The 25033-nt window shown below is 39.9% G+C and overlaps 1 protein-coding gene across 4 annotated transcripts in view; it reads left to right on the top strand.

Annotated features, from left to right (window-relative positions):
• The window catches only part of FREM1 (FRAS1 related extracellular matrix 1), a 176392-nt gene that overhangs the window by 117572 nt on the left and 33787 nt on the right, over positions 1–25033 (top strand). For 3 of the 4 annotated variants that reach the window (XM_028107286.2, XM_028107288.2, XM_028107289.2), the window contains 5 exons: positions 1261–1456; positions 5652–5916; positions 14282–14696; positions 20332–20530; positions 21258–21402. In XM_028107286.2, the coding sequence (XP_027963087.1) occupies positions 1261–1456; positions 5652–5916; positions 14282–14696; positions 20332–20530; positions 21258–21402 (1220 nt within the window). The remainder of the gene's footprint in view (positions 1–1260; positions 1457–5651; positions 5917–14281; positions 14697–20331; positions 20531–21257; positions 21403–25033) is intronic. The other variant, XM_088018775.1, reaches the window with a different exon arrangement.

Here is a 25033-nt window from a genome sequence, read left to right as displayed (position 1 = left end):
GCAGGCTGTCCAGTTTAAAACCCAAAAGAGACTGTTTTAAAAACTAAATCTGCAAATAGATCTTAGGATGGAAACACATAATGACCTTAAATATTACAACATAACTAACTTTTACCAAGTGAGCACTGGGGCAGAACAAACCTCCGTACAAACATCAGATGAGCAGGAATATTAAAGAGGAGGAAACTTTATCAAATAGGATGTGAAGAGAAGCGGTAACACAATGAGGAGAGGGGAGGGCGAAGCACTTTTGCCAGGAACTGGGAGTCTGTAGAATAATGTGTCAGAGGAAAGGAAAAAAAAAAAAACACCAAAACACCAAGGATTTAAATTTCTATTTTAGTGTCTTAAACCGGACAAGGAAAAGTACAAGATAATATTGTACAGTAAATTTGTAAGATGACGTTTTTCTTGAATTATGTCAAGTGACTTTCATGAGCTATTCTTAGGGAAAGTTATGTATCTTCAGAGAATAACAAGAAAATTGTTATAAATCAGATACAGATTTATTATGTTTTGAATACTCTCAGTTGTCAGTTCCCCCTAGCATAAAAACCTCTTTTAATTGAGAATACCACAATTTCTGCACTGAGTTTGGTACAGAATATGTGCTTGACTGATGTTAGCTTGTTTTTAGAAGATTCTGATAAAAAATAATATCTGATATTTGCAGTTATATTTTTTGGCTGCCTCAAGACATAAACAGAGGGAATGGCTGGGATCTTGATAGTTTTCTGTGGGCTTCCGTAAGGCTGGAAAATGTACTGGGAGTAAATCTATTCGTTCTATTTTTGTTTTATCTACTTCAGATAAGTCCAGTGATAAACCAGTTTGAAAAAATAAGTTTGATTAATTGTATAATGATAGGAACTGAAAAAAAAGGAACCCTCAAATGAAACATATTTAATTTTTAAAGAATCAATTTCAGGAGCTCAATTACCCACCTGCTCTCATTAATTGGAATATTTAATCAGCTATGATTGCTCATGATAAATACCTTGGAAGTAGCAGCGCTGTTGAATTGCCACACGACTGTCAAAAAATCTTTTTGTTGGAGGTAGTTTTTTCCCCAGGTCTTAATTTGTTTTAATGTATTTCTTTGAAACGAAAAAAATAAGGTAAAATGGCAAAAAAAATTGCATCTAGAGTTTCGCTGAAATATCATTTCTATTGGAGGCTTACAGGGGGTATGGAAAATGTCCACTAACATAGCTGGGAAAGAAAAAACACAAGCGGCTGACTAACTCTGGCACCTTTCAGATAGGGAGGAACTGGGTCCCTCTCTACCCTGGCATGAAATGCACTCAGGAGGAAGTGGATCTGAACTTGCTCAGATACACACACACCGGGGCGATGGATTCCCAGGACCGAGACAGCTTCACCTTCTACCTCTGGGATGGTGACAACAGATCACCAGCATTTGACTGTCACATCACCATCAAGGATATGGGAAAAGGTAAAATCATCTCTCTCAAGGTTTTCTGGGACCAAGTTTTATAGCCAGAAGTGAGCTGATGTAAGCACTCAAAGATTTTCAACTAACTCCCTTCCTCCCTTCTTCCCTTCCTGCCATCCATCCATCCATCCATCCATCCATCCATCCATCCTTTCTTGCCCCTCTCCTGTTCTCTTTACCTCCCTCTCTTTTTGACTTTCTTTCTTCCATCCTTTGTATCTGAAATTCCATCATTTACGATTTGCTTCCCTGACTCCTCACCTGCCCTGCCTGGCAGCTATGAGATTCATGAGAGTAGCCCATCTATTTGCTGTTGTTAGAATTTCAGAAAGCCTATTGGAAATCCAGTCTTGCCCACAACATGGCGGCACAGGCTGCTTTAAGAGTCAGGATTTTCTGCTGTAAGTAACATTTTACCAAATCAATGTGATAACTCTAATTTTATTTTCAGGAAGAGAGTTGTTACTTGAAAACGAAGTTTCGGAGGAAAAGCATTTCCAATATAATAATAAAAAGAAATACACATTTTTTAAAATTTAAAAATCACAAAAAGGAACTTTGTCACTGAAAAGGTTAGACTGTTGCTCTTTTCACTGTGAAAGTGCTAATAACAACTCTTTTGGGGACGAGGGAGAACACCATGAGATAATAAGCTGCTCTTGAATTAAGCAGACCCATTGGTATAATGGGACTCAGTAGCATATAAATGGTAGAAGGAGGGGGGGTGAAAAAAAAATACTGGGAAGGAAGCTCAACAAGGCAAAGTGTAAGCCCTTGACACCCATCTATCACTACCCCATAATGTTGCTTAGAGTTTATGTGAAGAAGGTACATTCATTTCTTGTTCATCTGTATCATCCCAGGATCTCTGTATTCCTAGGACCAAGCATATTCTTGGATCTTCAGTGCATTCTTGATTGACAGAATGCTTCGTTTTTTGCCTTGTTGCCAGGAAGCTCAGAGGGCAGTACAAATCTTATATCACATGTGTGATAGAATTACAATTATCCTGAATCTTTCTCTTTTTAGTTTCAGTCAGCTTGATTGATTTTGAGATATTTATTTGGGGTTCTAAAATAATGCATTTTGTTTGCTTGTTTCCTGGTTGTAAAATGTGCTCCTTGAAGATGGCCGATAAGTGACCCTCAGAGAAGCTAGATATTATTGTACGCATTTCTTTCTTTCCACAAAAGTAAGGCTACTATGTTCATCGTCAATACATGTCCAGGCAAAATGTAATGCAACATGTAATGTATCGTGCAGACAGCTAATGTATTAGGACAGACTGCCCTTGGCTACTAAGCATGATGCATTCACTGGGGTGAAGGAGAGTTCTGTTCTATGCAGCCATCTGGGGATTTTTTCCAACTAGAAGATCCTTCATCTCTGAAGGCCTTGGAGTCTCTCCGGAAACGAAAGTGAAACGTGGAGGAAAATGAGAAGATGCCTGGCCTGGGCTTGGAGGCCCCTGTCTTCTGCACCTTCCAGTGGCTGAATCATAGTCACATGCCCCATTAAGGGAGGCTGGACAGTGGAAGGTCTAGCGGTGTGCCCAAGAAGAAAGGAAAACGAGACTGGCGAGCGCCTGGCCAGTCTCTGCCACAAGGGATGTGGGATTCTTTTCTGAAAGGATTTGTGAATGCTTACGTCAAACAGATACATTAACCTCCTAGCATTTTCAGAAGTTCCAAATTCCTTCCCTTTGCTTCTTTTTACATCGTGGTGTGTTTTATATCTATATGGTGTCGTATTTTTTAAAAACTTAGTGTGAATTTTCTCAGGTCATAGCATAACTTGATAACTGTCATTGTTCATCTCTGAATAAAACTACACTGAATACTGAGACTAAGCCATAACCCTAATATTGAGCATTTGGGTTACCTCCATTTGAGAGCAATTATAAATAACATCCGGCCTTCCTGTTGTTCTGTGTCTTGTGATGTGCACACTGGCAAAAATAATGTGGATTTCTTTGAGAGAAGCTTAAAGGGACATTGTCTGCAGTTGACCTTGAACCATACTCTGTTGTCACAATGCTGAAAAACTGCATTGAGGGAAAGCCCAGATGCTCTTCCTCCTCTCAGATCCATCTTCTGCTCCTGGTGAAACATTCTGTGGGTGATTTTTGTGTCCCCGGCTTTGTTCATTCTTCTCACTCCTTTGATGTATTCATCTGGACTCCCAGGAGGCAAGCCCCGTCTGGGGCCCAGGTTTTGATTTAAAGTTAGGATGCTCTTTGATTCTCCATTGCACCTAAGTTGGATAGCATTTTGAGTTAAAAGCACCAATAATCTACCCAAAAGACTAATTTAATCATCTGAAACAGTTTCTCAGTCTTAGCACTATTGACATTTTGAGATAGATAATTCTTTGTTGTAATGGACTTTCTTATGCATTATTGGACATTTAGAAGCATCTCTGGCCTCTACTGATTAGAAGACTATAGGAACCCCCAGTTATGACCACCAAAAATGTGTACAGACATTGTCAAATGGCCCCTGGGGAGCCAAAGTTGCCCCTCATTGAGAACCACTGGCCTAGTTGTACCTCCTTGATATTTTATTTTTTCCTCATGGGACTGAATGTCTTTTCGAATTTTATTGACAATTTGTATTTTTACATTTAGGAATGGCTTGGCATTTACTTCACACGTATTTCCTCTTGGATATTCATTCTTTTAGTATTGATATTTAAGAGCTCTGATACATTACAGAGAAGCAACAAAATAATCTAGTGTTCAAGTTTGTGCTCTTGAGTCAGATGGCTAGAGTACAAATTCTAGCTCCATCTTTTATTATTTTTTAAGATGATTTATTTATTTATTTTTTTTGACAGAGAGAGAGAGAGAGGGAGATAGAGAGGGAGAGAGGGCGAGCACAATTAGGGGAAGGGGCAGAGGGAGAAGGAGAAGCAAATGCCCCTCTGAGCAGGAAGCCTGATGCAGGGCTTGGCCCCAGGACTCCAGGATCATGACCTGAGCCAAAGGCAGATGCTTAACTGAGTGAGCCACCCAGGCACCCCTAGCTCCACCTTTTATTAATTGTATCATGATTAACAAGTTAGTTAGCATTTTTCTCTATCTTAGTGTCCTCATATATAACCTGGGAAGTATTATAATACCCTACCTCACTGTTGGTGTGAAGGTGAAACAGCCTTACCCCTGTGTCTGGCACAAAGTAGAAGCTCAATATTAGAGTTATGATCATTTTTTTTTAAGCGAATGAGGTGAACAAAATTGGATTATCATCCTTAGTTTGTAAAACTGCATCATTCGTCCACATGTGACCTACATCTCCTTCACTCATTTATGCATTTCATACACTCATTCATTTGTTCTCTTTTAAATACATAATACACACCTGCACAACCACCATACAATTCAAGGACTGGAATATTGACAGTAATAAACATCTACCCATGGGCTCCTCCCATCCTTCAGAGAGAACCATCATCCTGAATTCTGTGTTCATATTCTTACTTTTGTTTATGGTTTTCGGGGACTTGCTCATGCAAGGAACAAATGGTAACAAGCTACCTCTGTGTTGTCCCATGTGGCTCTAGTCCATTCATTTTGCTACCGTATACAATTCAGTTGTATGATTAGACCACAGTTTGCTTACATATTTACCTTTTGAAAAGACATTTGGGTTGTCTCCAGCATTTTCAATGAAGACAGGCCTGCAGTGGCCATTCTGGTACCCATCTCCTGGGGGCCAGTGTATGCTTCTCTCCAGCACGCAGCTGGAGTGGAATCGCTGGGTCATGACGTATGTGAATATTCTACTCTTTACAGCGTAATGCCAAATCGTGTGCCCCGTTACGTTCCTACCAGAATTGTACGTGAGCTTCTACATCCTCTTCAGCACTTGATGTCATCAGAATTCTAAATTTTTGCAAATCAAAGAGTTACAACATGGTTATAACTTCTTGTGATCTTGATTTGTGTTTCCATGGTGATTAATGAGATTTGAACATCTTTTTGAATCTTTGTTGGCCATATGTGTTTCCCCTGCTGTGTCATATCTGCTCTAGTCTTTTGCCTAATTCTTTTATTAACCATAATTATATCAACCTTTCTATACCATATTAATTTTGATTTCTGCAGTTTGGCCTTTGCTTTTCACATTTACCTTTGGACATTTTTTTTTTTTTTTTTTTAATTTGGGTCCTGACTGCAAGCTCTTCTGCTGTGCAGGTGATATTGTCATCCTTGTGAAACCGCTGGTGGTGTCTAAAGGTGACCGAGGTTTCTTGACGACCACCACTCTCCTTGCTGTGGATGGAACAGACAAACCCGAGGAACTGCTCTATGTCATCACCTCCCCTCCGCGGTATGGCCAGGTTGAGTATGTCCGCTATCCTGGAGTCCCCATTACAAGCTTCAGCCAAATGGACATAGCAGGACAGACAGTCTGCTATGTACATAAGAGCAAGGCAGCTGTCTCCCGTGACACCTTCAGGTGAGCCCCAAAGAAACTTTTCAGAACCCCTTCTCCAAATGAATGCTTAGATAGACCAAAGGTGGCAGAAAATGAGTTCTTTTCCAACTCTGATATAGCAGTGGTCTTCTACTGCCTAGATGTATGAAAGGTGGAGGTGTACAATGAATTGAACAATAGCAAAGCAAGAAAGTGTTTAAATAAAAACAGTTGTTATATATTTGTTGTTTAAAAATAAAGCACATCTAAATCTCAGCTGTTCTAAGGGGAGGGATATAAAGAGCTGAGAGTCCCAGCTAAAGAGAGACATAGAAAACTAAGTTCCTGCTTTTGGGGGTATCTTTTTCTATCCGAAGAAAGGTATGTAGTAGTAAACATTTGGCACAAGCAGACATTGCCTTTTGTCAGTATATGTTCCAGGAACTATATCATAAATCATGTTGTCATAAGGTGGATCGTGTTTCCCCCTGGAAACAATGTTATAATCGGGGGCTGTGTACCTGTTTAAGAATTCTGTATCAAATAAATCATTGGGATGAATAACAATCCCGTGAAAAGACAAAGATACAACATTAGTGAAAGTCCACATTCATTTAAAATATTGAAGTCTATTTCCAGTCACATAAAGCAAGACAAACTCTAGAGGAGCTCTCATTAGCAGTTCTCAAAGCTGGTTGATCTCAAGGTCTTTGATAGAAATCCATATCCCCAGGGCTAGGATGAGAATCTAGAAATCTTGGAGCGAGCATCCAACTCTTATTTCAGCTCAGGTCATGATCTTAGGTTCCCGAGATCCAGCCTCTCATTGGGCTCCACACTGGGCATGGAGCCCGCTTAAGACTCTCTCTCTGCCTCTCCCTCTGCCCTTCCCCTTAACCCCCTGCCCCCACTGCACTCGCTCACTCTCTCTCGCTGTCAACAAATAAAAAATAAAAAGAATCTAGAAATCTTGGCTGGACTAGCCTTTGGGGGAATCATTGTACATATGCAGTCCTGAGTTTTGCCACTTAACATGGAGGCCCTGAGACCATTGGTTCATTTGCCATACTTGAAGAGCTTCTGACCCCCAGTATAGTTTTTACCGTGTCAGAATACAGCTTCCAGTGGGGCACCTGGTTGGCTCAGCCAGAAGAACATGCAACTCTTGATCTCGGGGGTGTGAGTTTGAGCCCAGGTTGGGCGTAGAGATTACTTAAAAATAAAATCTTAAAAAAAGAATACAATCTTCAAAAGAGCACTGTAAACTAATGTAAATGTAGCATTTATCATAATCATACATTTTATCTCTCTAAATTCCATATATTTGCTATGATAAACATTGTTTTAATGTCAGTAAAGATGATTTTGCTTGCCTTTTTGGAATTACGATTTGGAAAGATGATTGGGACAATCGACTGTTAAAAAATTGGGGGAAGTTTGAACTAATATTTTCTTTTTTTTTTTTCTCTTGACAAAATGTCCTTAACAAGTAGATAATCATTTGGTTGCTCAATATCTAACTAACAATTCAATGTCTGAGTGTTGCTGGGCATTAACTAAAATGTCAGATGTGGGGATTCCTTTTCAGGCTGGTTCTTTTGCTACAGAAGTGGTAGAGCAGAGCTGTTAAGACACAGGCTTTGGGGTCAGTTACCACCTCCATTACTTACTGCTCTGTGGTCAAATCACACCTCCTCCTGTGCTCTTGTGTCCTCTTTGTGAAAAGAAATGATGCTCACCCGTTTCACGGGGGTGGTGGGAGGTGTAAATGAGTTTATGCATGTAAAGTACTTTTAAAAATATGTGGCACATAGGAAGAATGAAATAAGTATTAGCTGCTCTTATGACTACTATTATTGATATTATTGTTCTTATCATTATTTATTATATTCTTTCCTTGGCCCCCTTTTTCTGCCAATGTTTACAGTACTAAGATTAATCTTGAAGGAGGAAAGAAATTACAAAGAAGAGCGATGATTGTTCTTTTTTTTCCCTGGTTACTTATGGAGGTTGGGTGCTTCTTGGCTTAATACGTGTATATCAGATTCAGGGCTTTTAACTTTACGCCCACTTCTGGAACTGCTTATCCCTGTCCATTCCCACTTTCCCCAGTCAGTGCCCACGGGAGAGTCTGTGGAAGACGTTAATGACCGTTTGGAGAAACCAGTGACCCTGTAGAGAAGCCAATCAATGAATGCATATAGATGTCCAGAAATCAAGCTTAGATATTAATTAGATGGTGGTGAGGAGCAGAGAATGAAACACAAAATTTCTGTATGTGAGGATTGATGATACTCTAAAAATATCCTAATCCACATCCGTAGAAAGTCATACGAGATAACATTTTAGAAATTATTTATCCTAGGAACTTTTAATTTTTATTTATTTATTATTTTTTTTAGAGGGGAGGGGGCAGAGGGAGAGGGAGAGAGAGAATCTTAAGCAGGCTCCATGCCCAGTGTGGAGCCCGACGTGGGGCTTGACCCCACAACCCTGAGATCATGACAGGAGCCGAAACCAAGAGTCGGATGCTTAACTGACTGAGCCACCTAGGTGCCCCAAGAATTTTTTAAATATTTAGATCTTCAGGAGAGTTACTGGGAAGATTGATAAAAATACATTCTTGACTCTCTATACATTCTTGACTCTCAATCCAGAGAGGTGACTTTGCTGAGTCCAGTCTTGGGCCAGAAATCTGTATTTTTCAAAGCTCTCCAGAGGATTCTGATGTAGTCAGGACTAGCAGTCGCTGGTCTGGTCCAGTCCATTGTTCCAAGTACATTCTATGGAGCTTTGAGGATTTACAGAAGCCCTCCTGGGGCCTCCCGGAGACAGAGCATGAAGGAGTTGAATTGGTGAGGCTCTGGGACCCTCACCCTAGTTTACTGATAGCGCTTTGTTTTGGTTCTTTTATTATTTTTTAGTTTGTTTTCCACACTGGGCTCCTGGGCAGGATTTTCTTTTAGCAAAAAGGCTCTGGCTCTATTTCCCAATGTGAGTAATTTGCACCGCTGATGATACAAAGATGCAAAATGATGTGGGGGGCGCCTGGATGGCTCAGTTGGTTAAGCGACTGCCTTTGGCTCAGGTCATGATCCTGGAGTCCCAGGATCGAGTCCCGCATTGGGCTCCCTGCTCGGCAGAGAGTCTGCTTCTCCCTCTGAACTTCCCCCCTCTCATGTACTCTCTTCTCTCATTCTCTCTCTCAAATAAATAAACAAAAAATCTTTTAAAAAAATGATGTGGGTTGATATAGGGAGAAAGCAATAAATGACAGGGAATCCAGAGTGAGAAACTAGTCCCTCGTAGTTCTGACAGTCTTCCTGATTGTTTCAGGAAAGAAGTCTCAGGCTGGGGCTTTTATGGTTTTAACAGCTCTTCAGTATTAACTGCTTTCCTTTTTAGCAGACAGTACTGGCCTTGGGTTCCAAGCCATTGGGCCACAATACCTAGCTAGAATTAAAAACATCATTTTCTTGCATTTATTTTTGCAGTATTTATGGTGATTAGGTTTTTAGTAGTAAACATTTTCAGCTTTTCTAGTTAAAAGATTGCCTCTTAAATACATTTATTTAAGTACAAGAGTGAGGTGACCTAAAGCAAAATAGTAATAAGGGTACAAGTCGTATAAGAAGATGGCAAAAATTATGAAGGTGTTGTTTGAAGGACTCAAGACTGGGAAACAAGGGTCGAAAAACATTGACTTAGTCCCATCCCTTCATTTCCGCATAGGAAACCTAGTATTGCTTGAATACCTGCGATGCCTCAGGCAGTGTACTAGACTCTTTTTTGTCTATCATTTCCCTTAAGCCTTACGCCACTACCTTGAGAGAGATGATATGTTCCCATTTTATGCACGAGAAAACCAAGGTTCCAAGAGGCATTGAAAGTCATCTACATGGACGTAACTGCGTTATCAGCTGAACTGGGGAGAAGATCTCATTTTTAAGATATTTTTCCATTGTACCAACAATTCATGGAGAAAATGCACCTGTGTGAAGAAACCCCCTCAGTATGTCATTCTGATGTTTGGCGGGCAGTTTTACATGTTTATAATGGAAGAGCCTAACATCTGCCCAAGACCCTTGTTTTAATCTTGTCATTTCACTCCCCCAATCATGGGCTGCTATGTTGTTTGTCGAGCGGAGCTAAACCAAAGCTGAAAGTCGGTTTTAATGAAAGTGTGTGATCGTGGTGCTTTTTAAAAATTAAATATATGCAACCAATCTAATCACCCAAATTTATGTTGCTTGTTGTTAAATCTGGCAAGGAATTTGGCTGGGTAGAGGAGATAAATTCTGCGGCAGAGGATTTTTGCCCCCTTCTCTTTTTAATGTAAGATATGGCAGCATTAATTAAACGGTGGAGTTTAATGGTCAGATTTTACCTTCTGCAAAAATATTTTGTGAATCCTAAATTTCCCCTGCATTGTTTGGTGCTGCTGGCCTGGAAGAAAGATTTGGCAGCACATTTGAGGACAGATGACACCAAGTGATTAGCAAGCTGACTTCAGCTGCTGCCAGCCGGGGACTAAAAGAACATGCTAATGTCCTCCATTTTGACATGCTGGCTGGACTTTGTTTTTTTTTTTTTTTTTTTTCCCGAGGAACTGGCTCTATTTATGATTCCATTTTTATCTTTTAAATGCCATGACAGATGGCAGATTCTTCAGCCAACTCTATTGCCAGGAAATGCAGAAAGCCTGAAAGCACCATGGTAATGGTGAAATCAGACCAGGCAGGCACCCTAGACAAATCTGTGAGTCACTCCCCAAATTTCATGAGGACAGTGGTCAATCCTGGCTGTATCTCTTTTCAGGGGGGCTTAATGAGGGAAATTAAACAAAAACGGATCCCCAGAAGAAGCTGCTACCTTGATACCACCAGCTTCTTAACCTTGGAATGGATAACATCATAGCAATGGCACTGTTGTTTTAAAACTTGAAAATAGATTTGGAAGGTTTCTTTGGGGGCAGCAGGGGATAGCATTTGGAAGATCATCTGGTCAACCTTGGCAGACGCGAACAGCACTGACCTTGGTGCCCTTGTTCTGCTAGGCTTATTTTGACTGGGAAGCCAACCATGACCATTCACCCTGTCTCCCTCTGATAATGTTTCTCGGCCCGTGACTGGTTTGCATTGTTACTTGTGAAAGTGGAATGAGGTGTTTGATCCAGTCATGTTGAGAAATTTCATCCTTTTTACCACTGGCTTATTAGCTTTCGGTCAGCACAGGCAGCTGCCTTGGTGTCCCAGCTGGGAACACGGGCCTCAGTAAACATATTTCTTACTCTTATACAGTCCCTGGCTTCCCTTGCCTTCAGTCCCATCTGTCTGATGGCAGGCTGCCGATTTCCGACGTGGTCAGATCCCCATCATCAGTCAGGGAGGAGTCTGAGACGGACAGCCTGAATCGTAAGATAATTTCAGTGTCCTCACGCAGGTCATGCGTTGGTAGATAATCATGGTTGTCCTGAGACTGAGCTTCGAGGTGTTTTCAGAATTCAGTCTCCATAGGGGAAAGTCGGAACGGCCCCCGTGACTCACTCAAGCACCCCTGAAGCTCCTTACTCCTGACCCCCATCTCTCTCCTCTTTTCGCATTTCTTCTTCACCCATATTTGACATGCTTTTAATGGGGCACAAATTCTTTAATTTCCATGAATCATAACTAATATTAAAAATGCATTTCTTTTCGCTTACATTTGTGCTACTCCATAATAACAGCTGATTTAAAACTTCCCACAAGAGCACATTGTGAGATAGGGACCTGATAGAGAGTAGAGAGCCACTTTATTTGAAATGGGAGGTGTGAAACATGTTTCTGGAGGGGTGAAGTGGAGAAAAGAGAAATTGGAGACACCGAGGGAATGCCTAGTCTCCTTTTCTTTTACTTCGGGTTAGATGATAGGCTCCAGGGAAGGAGACCTGAAAAAGTAACAGGAAAACAACGGAATAAAAGCATAATTCCATGAAAAGCTCTCCCTGAGAAACAGATCATGATTTTCATCTTAAAAATGCATATCACTTGACATTTGAAACTGCCAAAGTGACTAATAAGTACAAAGATGACAAACAGACGGATATTTTTCTGGGTGCGTGTCTTCTTGCTTTTTCAAAAATAACTTATTTTGTAAACGCTCATGATCCAGCAATGAAATTCTCCTATTTGCTTCAAACGTACTCAGTAAACGTTTAGCTTTACAAAAGAAAAACTGATTGTTTTTTTAAGGAAACCTTGTGATTTCACTCAGTGTACAATTCTAAAGTTAGTATCTTTGTTCAGATTGTAAAAATAATGCTGTGGAGAAAAAAAAAAACCAGGTTATATTCTTTAGAAGTCAAGGTGTGTGAAATGTCAAAAATTTACTTTATTTGAAATTTTCCACTTACTGAGTTCACTTAGCAAAAAGGAATAGATTCGTTTTTCTGTGCATCACATCGTATTTTTCCTTGTAGGCAGTCTTATCAACTAGATAATTAGAAAGCTCAAAAATTTTAGCTTAGCCTTCAAGGTGAAATCTCTGCTCAGCCAAACTGTTCCTTTCCTTTCTGTTCAGTTGCTCCTTTCTCTGAGCCCTCTTCCTCAGGTGGGCTGGTCAACTGTTAGTGCTCATACAACCTCGTTTCAAGCAAAGCATCGACCCTTAAACCCTGAAGGACAAGACACATTTTACAAAGAATAAAGAACTTGTTAGTCAAATTTGTCAGATTAGTAAAATAAATATAAACCTCGTATCTTCTCTAGTTAAAAAGAAAAAAAAAAGAACATCCAAAGAAAATTCTTTTATAATTTCAGGTTATATTCTACGAAAACATTTTTTTAGAGTTTTGTTTTGTTTTGTTTTGTTTTTTTTTACATCTGTGGAATATAAGAGTATCTCCTCCATGAATATTTCTGGCAACCACAGTACATGGGGAAAAACTAACAGATACAACTCCATGATTATAGCGAAGTACACCTCTTTGGTCTACAGTGAATTCGTCAACTCCACTTGGGAGTAGTGATTTGCTAACTTTTTGGAGTTTCAGTAGTGCATTTGGTTTGCTTAATTTCACGATACTCTCAATTGCCTTTCAAATCAAACTTATACTGGACAGGTTCTAGAGATCATTTCGATTGGTTTTTGTGTTGACATTGGCAGTGGTGGGTGGACTGGATTTAGTGAACAATAAAATCAAAAGCACATTATGGAATCACAAATCCAAGGGTGTGTGAGAGATTTTGTGTACCTTGAGTTGATAGCATTTGAGCGTTCTCTTTATCATTCTGCAGTGGTGCTCAGGTACCACAAGTCTGTCTTTGTGGTTTGTTAAACTGGCCTGTATTAAAAACTCTGTAAGAGCAGGAGGTATGGGTCCAGAAACCTGGTTCTAATCCCAGCTCTGTCTCCTACTTGCCTTATGATCTCCTGCTACGTTGTGTACCTTTCTGCTGTAATTTTTTTTTCTTTAAATTAGGTAAGTAATCCTTGTCTAGTGTAACTCCCATATATATTGTAAGGGGCAAATGTAGAAGCACAGGAAAAATATAAGAGATTAGAGCATCACATGATGTTTTAAAGTTTGATGGTCCTTAGCAATCGTCTGGTCCAATCTTTTACTTTCCAGAAGGGTGAAAATGAGGCTCGGGGAGGGGAGATGAGTTAGGCATGATTACGTGGCTGAGTAATGTGATTTCCTGTTAAGAAATTTACCAGGAAGGGGCGCCTGGGTGGCTCAGTCAGTTAAGCGTCTGCCTTCGGCTCAGGTCATGATCCCAGGGTCTTGGGTGCGAGTTCTGCATCAGGCTCCCTGCTCAGCGGGGAGTCCGATTCTCCCTCTCCTGCTCCCCCTGCTTGTGCTCTCTCTCTCTCTCTCTCAAATAAATAAATAAATAAATTTTTTTTAAAAGAAGGAATTTACCACAAAAATATATGAATAAAATGAAATAGCCAAAATCAGTCATTGGATTGGCCCCCAATTATCAGTCTTAAAAGCTTACCTTATTAAATGCCTACAAAGAAAATACAGTTGCAAAATTATAAACATATAAAATGAATGTATTCTTCAAACTCACGCAAGGGGTCTACTTGTATGTGAAATTCCTATTTGGGGCAAGGGATTCTAAATGCTGACGAGCCTGAGAAATCCCACTGGCAGAATTAGCCTGCTTGATCACATGAGTCTGCCGCCAGTGTTGTTGAGAAAATACTTTTGGGCGCAGAATGTTGTAGGTAATTGGTGTGCTACCTAGTGACTGATTTAACAGATAGACCAGTGTCCTTCTGAAGGATCTGCCCTTGGGTTTTCATTTGAGTCCCAGCATGACATGTCCTTAAGTAAAAGGTGTGTATTGTTATCATTTCATTCCAGTAGATGGTGACACAAGATTACATGCTGAAGGCTGCCCTTGCCTCTCTTTGCCAGATTCCTCGTCAGCAATGGCCTGCAGACCAAACACGGGGTGTTTGAGATCACCCTGGAGACCGTGGACAGAGCCTTACCTGTGGTGACCAGGAACAGGGGGCTGAGACTGGCCGAAGGCGCCACAGGCCTGCTTTCCCCTGACCTCCTCCAGCTGACCGACCCTGACACCCCAGCGGAGAAGCTCACCTTCGTGTTGGCCCAGCTCCCACAACAAGGCCAGCTTTACCTGCGGGGGACAGAGCTACTTCAACACAACTTCACTCAGCAGGATGTGGACAGCAGGGATGTGGCCTACCGGCACCTGGGAGGGGACTCCCGGGTTGACTGCTTTACCTTTGTGGCCACAGATAGGACAAACCAAGGCTTTGTTGTGGATGGGAGAGTGGGCCAAGAGCCTGTGTCATTCACCATCCAGGCAAGTATGACAAACCCACGGGTCATTGGCACAGATCTAGAGAAAACAACTTTCCTCTATTCCTTCCTTCTTCCTTTTTTTTTTTTAAAGATTTTATTTATTTATTTGTTGGAGAGAGAGCACAAGCAGGAGGAGTGACAGGCAGAGGGACAAGCATGCTCCCACTGAGCAGGGAGCCAGACGTGGGGCTCGATCCCAGGACCCTGGGATCATGACCTGAGCCAGAGGCAGACGCTTAACCTACTGAGCCACCCAGGCGTCCCGACCTTCCTTCTTTCATTAAAATATGTGCTGTGCGGTGGGTCTACAGCATGTCAGGCATATTAATATGGACATAATAATGCAAGGCATCAGACATATTCATATGGACAAGACAGAGGCGGTGCCTGCATGCAGGCTATGAGCAAGAGTCTGTGGTAAGACAGAAGCAGAAAACATGGGCTTTGGAGTCAGACTTGACTAGGTTGGAATTTATTGACTAGGTTTGCCATTTATTAGCTGTATGACCTTAAGAGAGTCCTTTAAATCTTCTGATTCAACCTTTCCTCCTTTGAAAACCATCCCTTACAGCATTGTGGTGAGAATAAAATCAGATTAGATATGGTAGACGCTAGTATATTCCCTGAAATATATTAGATATTCGATACCTTGTACCTACTGTTGTAATATCTAAGTGTACTATTATGATGCTACCTATTGGTTTGCATCATCTACTGGCATTTTAACGGTTTTCCACTGAACACATGAAAATGTACAAGGCTGCATCAATATTACACGTGAAATAATGATGGGAAAACAACTGTAGCAGCTACGAGTGTTGGAGCGTTAGCTGTGGGTCAGACCCACTTCACGTAAAGCTCATTTCTTTCTCGGGAAGTTTTATTATCCACATTTAATAGGTGTCCAGGAGTTCACAAGGTCAATAATGTGATGAAAACCGTATAAAGACCCCCAGTCTTTCTGATCCCCGGTTCTGTGCCCTTCCTCTGGCACAGCTCTGCCACAGTTGTGCTGACTAGTAGGATGATTTTGGGAGGGCATAATGTGTTTTTCTTTTTTTAGTCAAAACACCTCACGCATACTCTGTTTCTTAGACCCTTGAATCCACTCTCCTTGGATGTAGTTTATCCTGTTCTACCCACTTCTACCAACTGTAGAAGAGATAAATCTGCGGGTCACTGCAGGATACCTTCTGATTATGTAAAATAATCATAATTTTCCCTTGCTCTTTAGTCTCTGTATTGGTCAGGGTTTTCCAGGGGAACAGCACAAATGGGATGTATATAGAGAAAGGAAAGGAAAAAGAGATTTATTTTCAGGAATTGGCTCACCATTGAAGGGTCTAACATGTCTAAAATCTGCAAGGCAGGCCAGCAGGATGGAAATCCCAGCAGGAATTGATGTTGCAAGTCTCAGGCCCAAAGGCAGTCTGGAGGCAGAATTGCTTCCTATCTAAGGGACCTCAGTCTTTGCTCTTAAGGTCTTCAACTGATTGGACAAGGCCCACCCACATTATGGTGGGTAATCTGCGTTACTCAAAGTCAACTGACTGAAATGTTAATCACAACTAAAAAATACCTTCACAGCAACATCCAGCCTGCTGTTTGACCGAACAACAAGCATCATAGCCAGCAAAGTTGATGCATAAAATGAACAATCACAGCCTCTATCTAAGGTGGGATCTGAGTAGAAAGGTGGGGAGTCATGGTAACATAGAGTGGATGCTGGATGAGTCTTTGGCTCTAGGAAGGCCCAGAAAAATGTCATAAAATTATGATGCACTGGGAGAAGAGAGAAGGTACTGATATCATTGACACAGTATTAAAGAAGTACTTTGTATGTTGTAAAATTATTTTTTAATTATATGTTTTAATTGTTATTTGTCTCATCTCACTCTTCATTCTATTAATATATTTTTTCCTGACTCCTCACTGCTCACACTAGGTAGAGAAATGTCACTGTACTGTCCAACCAATAATACTTTTCTCAGTCTATTTGGCTGCAAATTTATAGGAGTTATACATTCTAGTACAGGCATAAGAGTTCCTTCCTATGCTGCAGAGTAGAGAAGGAAAAGAGAGTAGAATTTAGAAGAAGTAACAGCCTGGGGCACCTGGGTGGCTCAGTCATTAAGCGTCTGCCTTTGGCTCAGGTCATGATCCTAGGGTCCTGGGATCGAGCCCCGCATCGGGCTCCCTGCTCCACGAGAGGCCTGCTTCTCCTTCTCCCACTCCCCCTGCTTGTGTTCCCTCTTTCACTGTGTCTCTCTGTCAAATAAAGAAATAAAATCTTAAAAAAATAATAATAAAGAAGAAGTATCAGAACTTAAATCAGGCCTGTCCCAACACCAACATTCATCTTACAGAGAACAGTTATTGTAAGAGAGTGATCTCTTGGTAGTTGCAGAATTTACTGATAGGAAAATGTTGGATATATGTTGTAAAGGTTCTTTTTCATCCAAAGTACAAGGTATGTTTTGCCATACAATCCAGTTATGTGTAGATAAGGAAAGCCTCAAACTTTCTCCCATAATTCCCCCAAATTTTCTGGTCTTTCAGAGCAGAGAGGTCAGGCAGTTTAGGAATTAAGTGGTGGATGCCCCTCAGTCTCTTGCCTTCAAGAGCTTCTTTGGTTAAGACAAGCTAATGTCCACCACTGAGTCACAAGTTTGCCCAAATAAATCTTCCAAGTGGGGGTGCACCACTCTTCTGGTCCCATCCTGAGTGGAACCGAGGGCAAAGCCGCCGGACTTCACAAGGATAAAACACAGCCATGTTCCGCTGATACCAGTGTGCACAACCTGACATCCATGTTGTAGGTAATCATGGCTGTCTGACCAGGACACTGCAGTCTTGCTGCAGTGAGTCTTGTACTCTTCTCTAAATGGGGATGGGGCTGGTGGTGAGGGAGGAAGGACCAGTGTCGCTGCTTTCGATGGTTTACGCGTGTCTGAGATGATTTTCAGTGAACCCAAGTTCTCAAAGGATGTAGCCTTCTTTTCCTTGAAAAAAAAAAAAAATGCCTTGGACTCCAGTATTTTCAAATGCTTCTGATCTACTAAGCCAGAAGACCTATTTTTGAAGAAGTTTAATGAGATTAGGGGCAAGTGTGACCCTTTGGTCACACAACAGGAGACACAACAGGAGACCATGTAACCAGAGTTTTTATTTTTAAAATATGTTTAAAAATATATTTTAAATATATTAAATATTTTAACATATATATTAAATATATACTAAAAATTTAAATATATATGAATTTATGTTTATAGAAAGATTTAAATATAAACAAATTTAAATATATATGTTTAAAAAATATTTTTAAAACAAATGATCACAACAGCCATTCATTCCTTTTGTAGCACTTTTGATTTTAAGGAAAATACAACATAAAAAAAAAACAACCCACACCTGCATTCAGCTGGTTATAACATTGAGGATTTTTTTCATGGCTCCGAGTATTTTTATTTTTCTCACCTGTCATTCACCATCCCTCCTACTAGCCTATTGGCCATCATGGTTGAAGGAGCTTCTCCCACAAAAGACCATGATCACTATTTGACTCCCTGCCTCCCACCCGATTGCACAGCTGAGGTTGTCATGCACACTTTTTAGAAGAGAATGACGGTAACTTTTGAAAATTGTTGCCTGTTTCTACTCTTCATGATGTTATAAAAATTTCCTAATGTCATTAGATCTTTCTTGAAAACATAATTTTTAAAGGCTGAATACCATTCAGTGTCAGGTAGAGATGGTTTATAAATCCCCTGTTGGACTTACAGTTTTATGGATTTTTTTGTTAATTGCTATTATAAATTATATTTAATGAACATATATGAATATATGTGTGTGTATATATATATATGTGTGTACCCGCACACATTTTGTGTACATATCTAATTATTTCTGCAGGACATACTCAAAAAAGTGAAAGTTTTGATCAGAGTATATATACATTATATACATATATACATATATATATATATATATATATGCCAAGTTTCTTTCCAGAAAACTTGCACCCCTCCAGCAAAAGATAAAAATGCCTGCGCCTCTAAACAGTTACCAACATGATGTATGATTATTTTTGTAAGTAAAAAAAGAACCTTGCTAACCTGAGAGGGAAAAAAATATTTGGTTGTTAGAAAATTCCATATAGAAATACGTAAAATACGTAATGAAGCCTGATATTTCCCCCACCCCAAGACAACTGAACAGGTTTGTGTAAATGCTCCCAGAATTTTGTCTATGTCGGTATGAACATATAGATGAACAAAAATGATACTATAGTCACCTCCTATTCTACAACTTACTGGGTTTTTTGGGTTGTTTTTTTTACCAGTTCACACTCAGTTGTGGAAATTATTTATTTTCAGTTCCTCCTACCTCGGTTTTTAAAATAGCTGAATAATAGTTTATTACATCATCCTATATATCATCCCATACAAGACTCTACAAGTCTTATCATGGCACTTTTTACTCAGCTAGGGTGAACCAAGATTTACAACAGTATCATTCTGGGATAAATGAAGTTAAGAATTGAATGGTTAGGAGTAATAGGAATGGAGACCATGGTCCTACACTTGTTTTCCAGTATGAGTGGTGAACTGTGCTTCTCCATTCAAACCTGCTCCTTCCCTAACTTCCAACAGTCATTTGCAAGATGGACCGAGCTTCATACCATACCTGAATGAGGCCTTTTGCTGTATTTGAGCCTCTGTGCCTCTTGCACTCATGAGTAAGTTGCCCATCCACTCAGTATTTTTGCCAATTGAGTCTTCCTGTTTAGTGACCTGGTTCTCATCCTCCGTGAATTAAATACACAAATGCCTATAAATAATCACTTTTCAATTTTTTCTTACTGAAGTATTTCTGTTTTTTTTGTTTGTTTTTAAGAGAGAGAGAGTGTGTGTGAGTGGGAGGGGAGGGACAGAGAGAGGGAGAGAAAGAATCTTAAGCAGGCTCCATGCTCAGTGTGGAGCCCACTCAGGGCTCGATTTCACAACTCTGAGATCAAGAGTCGGATGCTTAACCAGCTGAGCCACCCAGGTGCCCCACTGTTTCTGTTTCTTATCCAACATTTATGCCATTTGAGCAAAGACATGCCCCCAAAACGTTCAATGCATTCGTGATGCATATCCTTATGTATATCTTTATAAGCTTATTTCTGTATATCACCAAATACTGGGAAAATGGAAGAATTCTCCTCTGGAGCTAGTGTTAAGTTTGCAGTACAATTCTTGGGTCAATTTTAATGTATTAATTCAACAAGTATCCCTTGAGCTGCTCTTACGGTTCAGTCGCTATGCCAGGTGCAGGGAATAAAGGGAAGGGTAGGTAGGGGTGGAGACATGATGTCTGCCATCGGGGAGATTATGTCCTAATAGGAGAGCCAGACAATGGACCATTAACAAAGCTGGATCAAAGTTTACAATGGAAAGTTAGCCTTTGTTCTAGGCATTATGATATTTACTGAGGATACGGTGAACGAGCCAGCCTTTAGCAGAAATGAACAAATGAGGAGGATAAGGAATCTGAAATTTGGGATAGATTATCATTGTTAACCATTAAAACCCTATGTTGCTTGGAGATGAGAAACCTTTGTATAAGATTGTACATAATTATTGACTATCCAGGTTGACCAGTTGGACAAAACAGCCCCCTACATCACACACTTGCATTCCCCTTCTCAAGTGGGGCTCCTAAAAAATGGCTGTTACGGGATTTACCTCACTTCCCACGTGTTGAAGGCATCAGACCCTGACACCGATGACGATCTGATCATCTTTAAGATTTTACGAGGCCCCCAACATGGACATCTGGAGAACACAACAGGTACTGCCTTCCTTAATCCTTGTAATTGCTCATCTTAAAATACCCCGTAGCTGGCAAGGCTAGAGAGTAATTTAATTAAGTGTAGGCCCATTTGGTAAACACTCCCCAGGGCTTACTGATAGATTCAGTTTATAAATCAATATGGGTGCTAAAGAGGGTTTGAGGCTGAGCTTTCCTAAATTCATCTTGAGTGGGAGAATCAAATACCGATACACAGCTGTTTATTGTTTATAATTCTTTTTAACATCCAGATTATAATATATTCAGAGGAACACACAGTGTCAGGACCAATTTCATACTTGTGACTAATTTTCTTTTTATCAGGAATTCTAAATGATGTCAGTTCACTAACCAAAAAAAATTGGGAGGGCTATAATGGTTTCTCTGGATTGTATATTATTTCTGCTTTATGAAGACAATGATCAAAATATGTCGCTAAAAAGGATGGCACAGAATTAGAGATTTTATTACTGTATCTTCCTACTCTCCCTCTATTTTTATATTTTCTTTAAGGCACAATATTTCTGAGCCAAAGTAAATTTTAAGGCTAATTTAAGCTTATTGCATATGAGTTTTAAGATGCTTGCAATAATGTTAATTTCTTTAAAAATATATACTTTGGCTGTTTTTAAAGCTGTGCTTAAAATAAAATAGCCATATAATTTATGAGCTTTTACTTAATATTTCGTATCACTCCCCTTGAAATTCATTTCTTTCTTTCTTGTAGGTGAATTTATCCATGAGAAATTTATCCAAAAGGACTTAAACAGTAAGACCATTCTTTACATCATAAACCCATCTTTGGAAGTGAATTCAGATATCATGGAATTTCAAATCATGGACCCCACAGGGAACTCTGCGACTCCTCAAATGTAAATGATTTTGCTTCTTTAGTGGTCTTATACATAATGTCCAGAATATATCTGATTATGAATGTGAAATATTCTTTTCAAACAAAATCCAAAGATAAATTGGTAGGCCATTTTAGAAGCTCATCGAATTTATTTTGCAGAAAGAGTTTTCTTTCTAATGTATGATAATGGGAAAGCCAGTAGCCTTACAGGGCATGGGAATATTAAAAAGTTAAGGTATAGAGTGCTGGATCATTCATATTACTCATGTAAATGCATACACTTTCGCACACAGAGCGGTTTCTGTCTTGATAATTCACTCACATCCAGGACTGCGCTTGCAGGCTCATGGACGAATCGTGCAGCAAGAGGTCACTCTAGGACTGCGTTAGTAACCAGTCTTTGAAAATACCTACAGCAGGAAGAATGGGGTAGTCAGGAAGGGTCCGCAAAACATCTCTCACCTCCAAAGATGAGACTGCTTCTATAAATTAATAAACAGATCACAGGTAAGATGAAGACAGTGTAAAAGGGAAAATAGACTTGGAAAAATACTAAGGGACACTTCGAAATTGTATGAAATGTACAAGGGTAACATCCTCACAATGAACAAGAGGAACCATCCTAATATTTCTGACTGGGCCCCTGTTCTAAATTTCTCTTGAATGTAGAGCTTTAATAACTTACCAGTTATCAGATAATCACAGAAATATTAAAATCAGAGTCCGATTCTCCTAATGCTGTGTTTTCCTTTTGAAATTTGACACCTTTCCCAGTGCTCTCATAGAAAAGTTGCTCATTTATCCAATTTCAGTGTTTGCTGTAACCTCGTAAAACCACACATCGTAAGCGAGTACAGCCCCTTTCTGGACCTTTTATGACAGAATATGGACAAAGGAAGAAAACAAATTCACCTCTGTTCTCGCCATTCTTAACTTTTTCTGGCTCTGAATTGTAGTTCCAACAATTGCCAGCAGAGGTCTCTATAGTCATTGTTAGAAAAATGTATCCTCCGCAAAATTCATTCCCGGAGTCCCGCCTCCATTTGCCCTGATAAAGGGTAGTACCTGGCTCAGATTCATAATCTTCACAGATTTTTATTGAGTGGCTAGCATATGCCAGGTTCCACAGTCCTAGATGTTGGGGAAACAGGCATGAATAAGGAAGACCTGGGCTTTGCCGTTAAGCTATAATCATGAGTTTATAAAACTAAAATGGAGGACCACCACCCATTCAACTGATCTTGTCCAGGAGAAATGATTCCTTGGCATTACAGTCTTTATAGAAAATATATTACCTAATTGCAATTTCAGACGAGTGTCTTCTAGTTCTCGAGAAAAATGAAGAAAAGTCCTGCTCCAAAATCATTAATAAATTGATTACATTTGCTTTTTAATAATTCAACTAAAGAACAGAACTATGGACTAGACTTGTTGGTGACCTAATGCTCACTGCTGTGCCTCCACATGTGAACGTAGCATGGCTGAGAGGATTTTTTTTCTCCCGCAGTGGTGCTAGATTGATACCGCTTCAACTGCACACCCTTTTCATTCCTCATTGTTACAAAGGGCATTGCTTTTGAAGATGATTTATGTTGTTAAGTAATTCTCAAATTCATAGGAGAATCACAGAAGAATTTATAACCTTAATTGAGGCTATTTTAAATAGACTCCTGCTTCTGTGATATCAATTTTCATGTACCTTGCTAAAGAGATTTTTAAATCAGCTTGAAATGATTGGAACCAACGGAACAAGATGATGTAAAATATGCCTGTCAGGGCTTAACCCAGAAGTCATTCTGATTTGATTCTGACATATATTGTTTTCTTTAGAGTGGTAGGGGGAGATAGAAATTACTCAGCACTTCCCTTCATAATTTGTGAGTGGTATAATTGTCCCTAACCTCATTTATAAAATAGATGTTTTTTGGAGCAAGAAGCCGGTTATTCCAGTAAGAAACAATGTTGTGAATAGTCGTCTTTCCAAAACAGCCCGCAAGAGCCTAGTTACATGCACAATATATATTACAGGTATTTGCAGTACAATTGTTTTCTACTGTTTCTTTTTTTTTTTTAAGATATTGTTTATTTACTTGAGCGAGCGAGAGAGCGAGCGAGAGCACAAGCAGGGGAGGGGCAGAGGGAGAGGGAGAAGCAGACTCCCCGCTGAGCAGGGAGCCCGATGCACGGCTCGATCCCAGGACCCCGAAATCATAACCTGAGCTGAAGGAAGACGATTAAGCAAGTGAGCCATCCAGGCGCCCTCTACTCTGCTTCATTGCTCTTCTTTAATCATCACAACCACCAATCAGTTAGGTACCATCATAATCCAGAGTTTATACATGAGAAAACTGAAACACGGAGATAGGAGGTGACTCGTGTAGGCTCATGCAACTAATTAGTGAAGGAAGGTTTTCCTTATTGCACTAAAGAACTTCTTGCCCTCTCTTAACAAGTCAGCTAAACTGGCCTCCCGGGAAAGGAGCGGCAGACTTATCTCCCTTCTTTCTCTCCAGTCATTGACCACCCAGGCAGCAAAAAAGGAGGAATCCATACTCTTTTTTAAAAAAGTAAGTTACAGCTATTAATATGAACGTGTGCTCCATGTCCAACACACTGGGAATTATGGTATAGATAACAAACAAAAAGCCACTGGACTTAGAGTCAAAGAACAGGGCTTGAGCTTTGGGTCTGCCTTTGACCTACGTGATTGTGCAAGCCTTAGTTATCGCTTCTGTCAGATGAGGGCGATATCACAATTTGTTTAGAGAAACAAATGAGACAAAACATGTGAGAGCATCTTGTACATTTAAAGTCCTTGACAAATGTAACTTGCGGTGGTGGTTGCTGTTGTTCATTCATATGAGTACAAGACTGACTATTTTGAAGAAGTATCCTGGAGACATCTGGTGGCCCATCTCTAATTAGAAATCGATTCTGAGATGATTCACGAAGTAAACAGTCAATATGCTTCTTCATCAATAAGCTAAGTCTTGTGTAATTTTATGTTCTTGTATGGCTTGGACAGGATTAATAGATTAATACTCTGTTTATTTGGCGGGGTGAAAACCTTCTGTAATAAAGCTAAAGGGAACATTGGGTACAATCTGGAGTAGAAAGGAGGCTCTTTTAAAAACCAAGAGGGACCCATGTTCAGAATCTTGATTGCTAGTAAATTTTTGCTATTGCAACATTTCTATAGAATATCAAATCTGAAGGGTCAATAGATATTCCATTAGAAAAGGTGTTAGGAAATCTTGATTTAATCAAGTTCTTGCTAGCTAGCTAACTTGCATGCTGTTTAACTACATCACATCCCAGAATCATGGAGATGCTCCTGTGGGAATTTCTGCAACAGGGATATAGTATGTAGCATATCTCAACTTGATTTGACTATATGGGGCACTACCCTGCCCCAGACTAGCTCATGGAACAAATTTTTCATGGAATACGTTTGGGAGACATTTTATCATAAATAGAAATTATTTTATAACACTGAGATTCATGGAAATTTGCATAAAGATTTAGATTTGGCCAAGTGCCTAAATTTTAGGCACTGTACTAGGTGCTTTCACATATGTTGTCTAATTTAATCTGCAAAATACAATGCTCTGAGGCTGATAAGGAGATCAGGCTCAAAGCATTTAAGTAAT

Source organism: Eumetopias jubatus, unplaced genomic scaffold, assembly GCF_037043125.1.
Source record: "Eumetopias jubatus isolate StellerSeaLion01/CBP00866 unplaced genomic scaffold, mEumJub1_p1.0 scaffold_15, whole genome shotgun sequence".
Taxonomy (NCBI): Eukaryota; Metazoa; Chordata; class Mammalia; order Carnivora; family Otariidae; genus Eumetopias; species Eumetopias jubatus.
The sequence above is the reverse complement of the archived record's forward strand: the minus strand, read 5'-3'. Positions and strand labels throughout refer to the sequence as shown.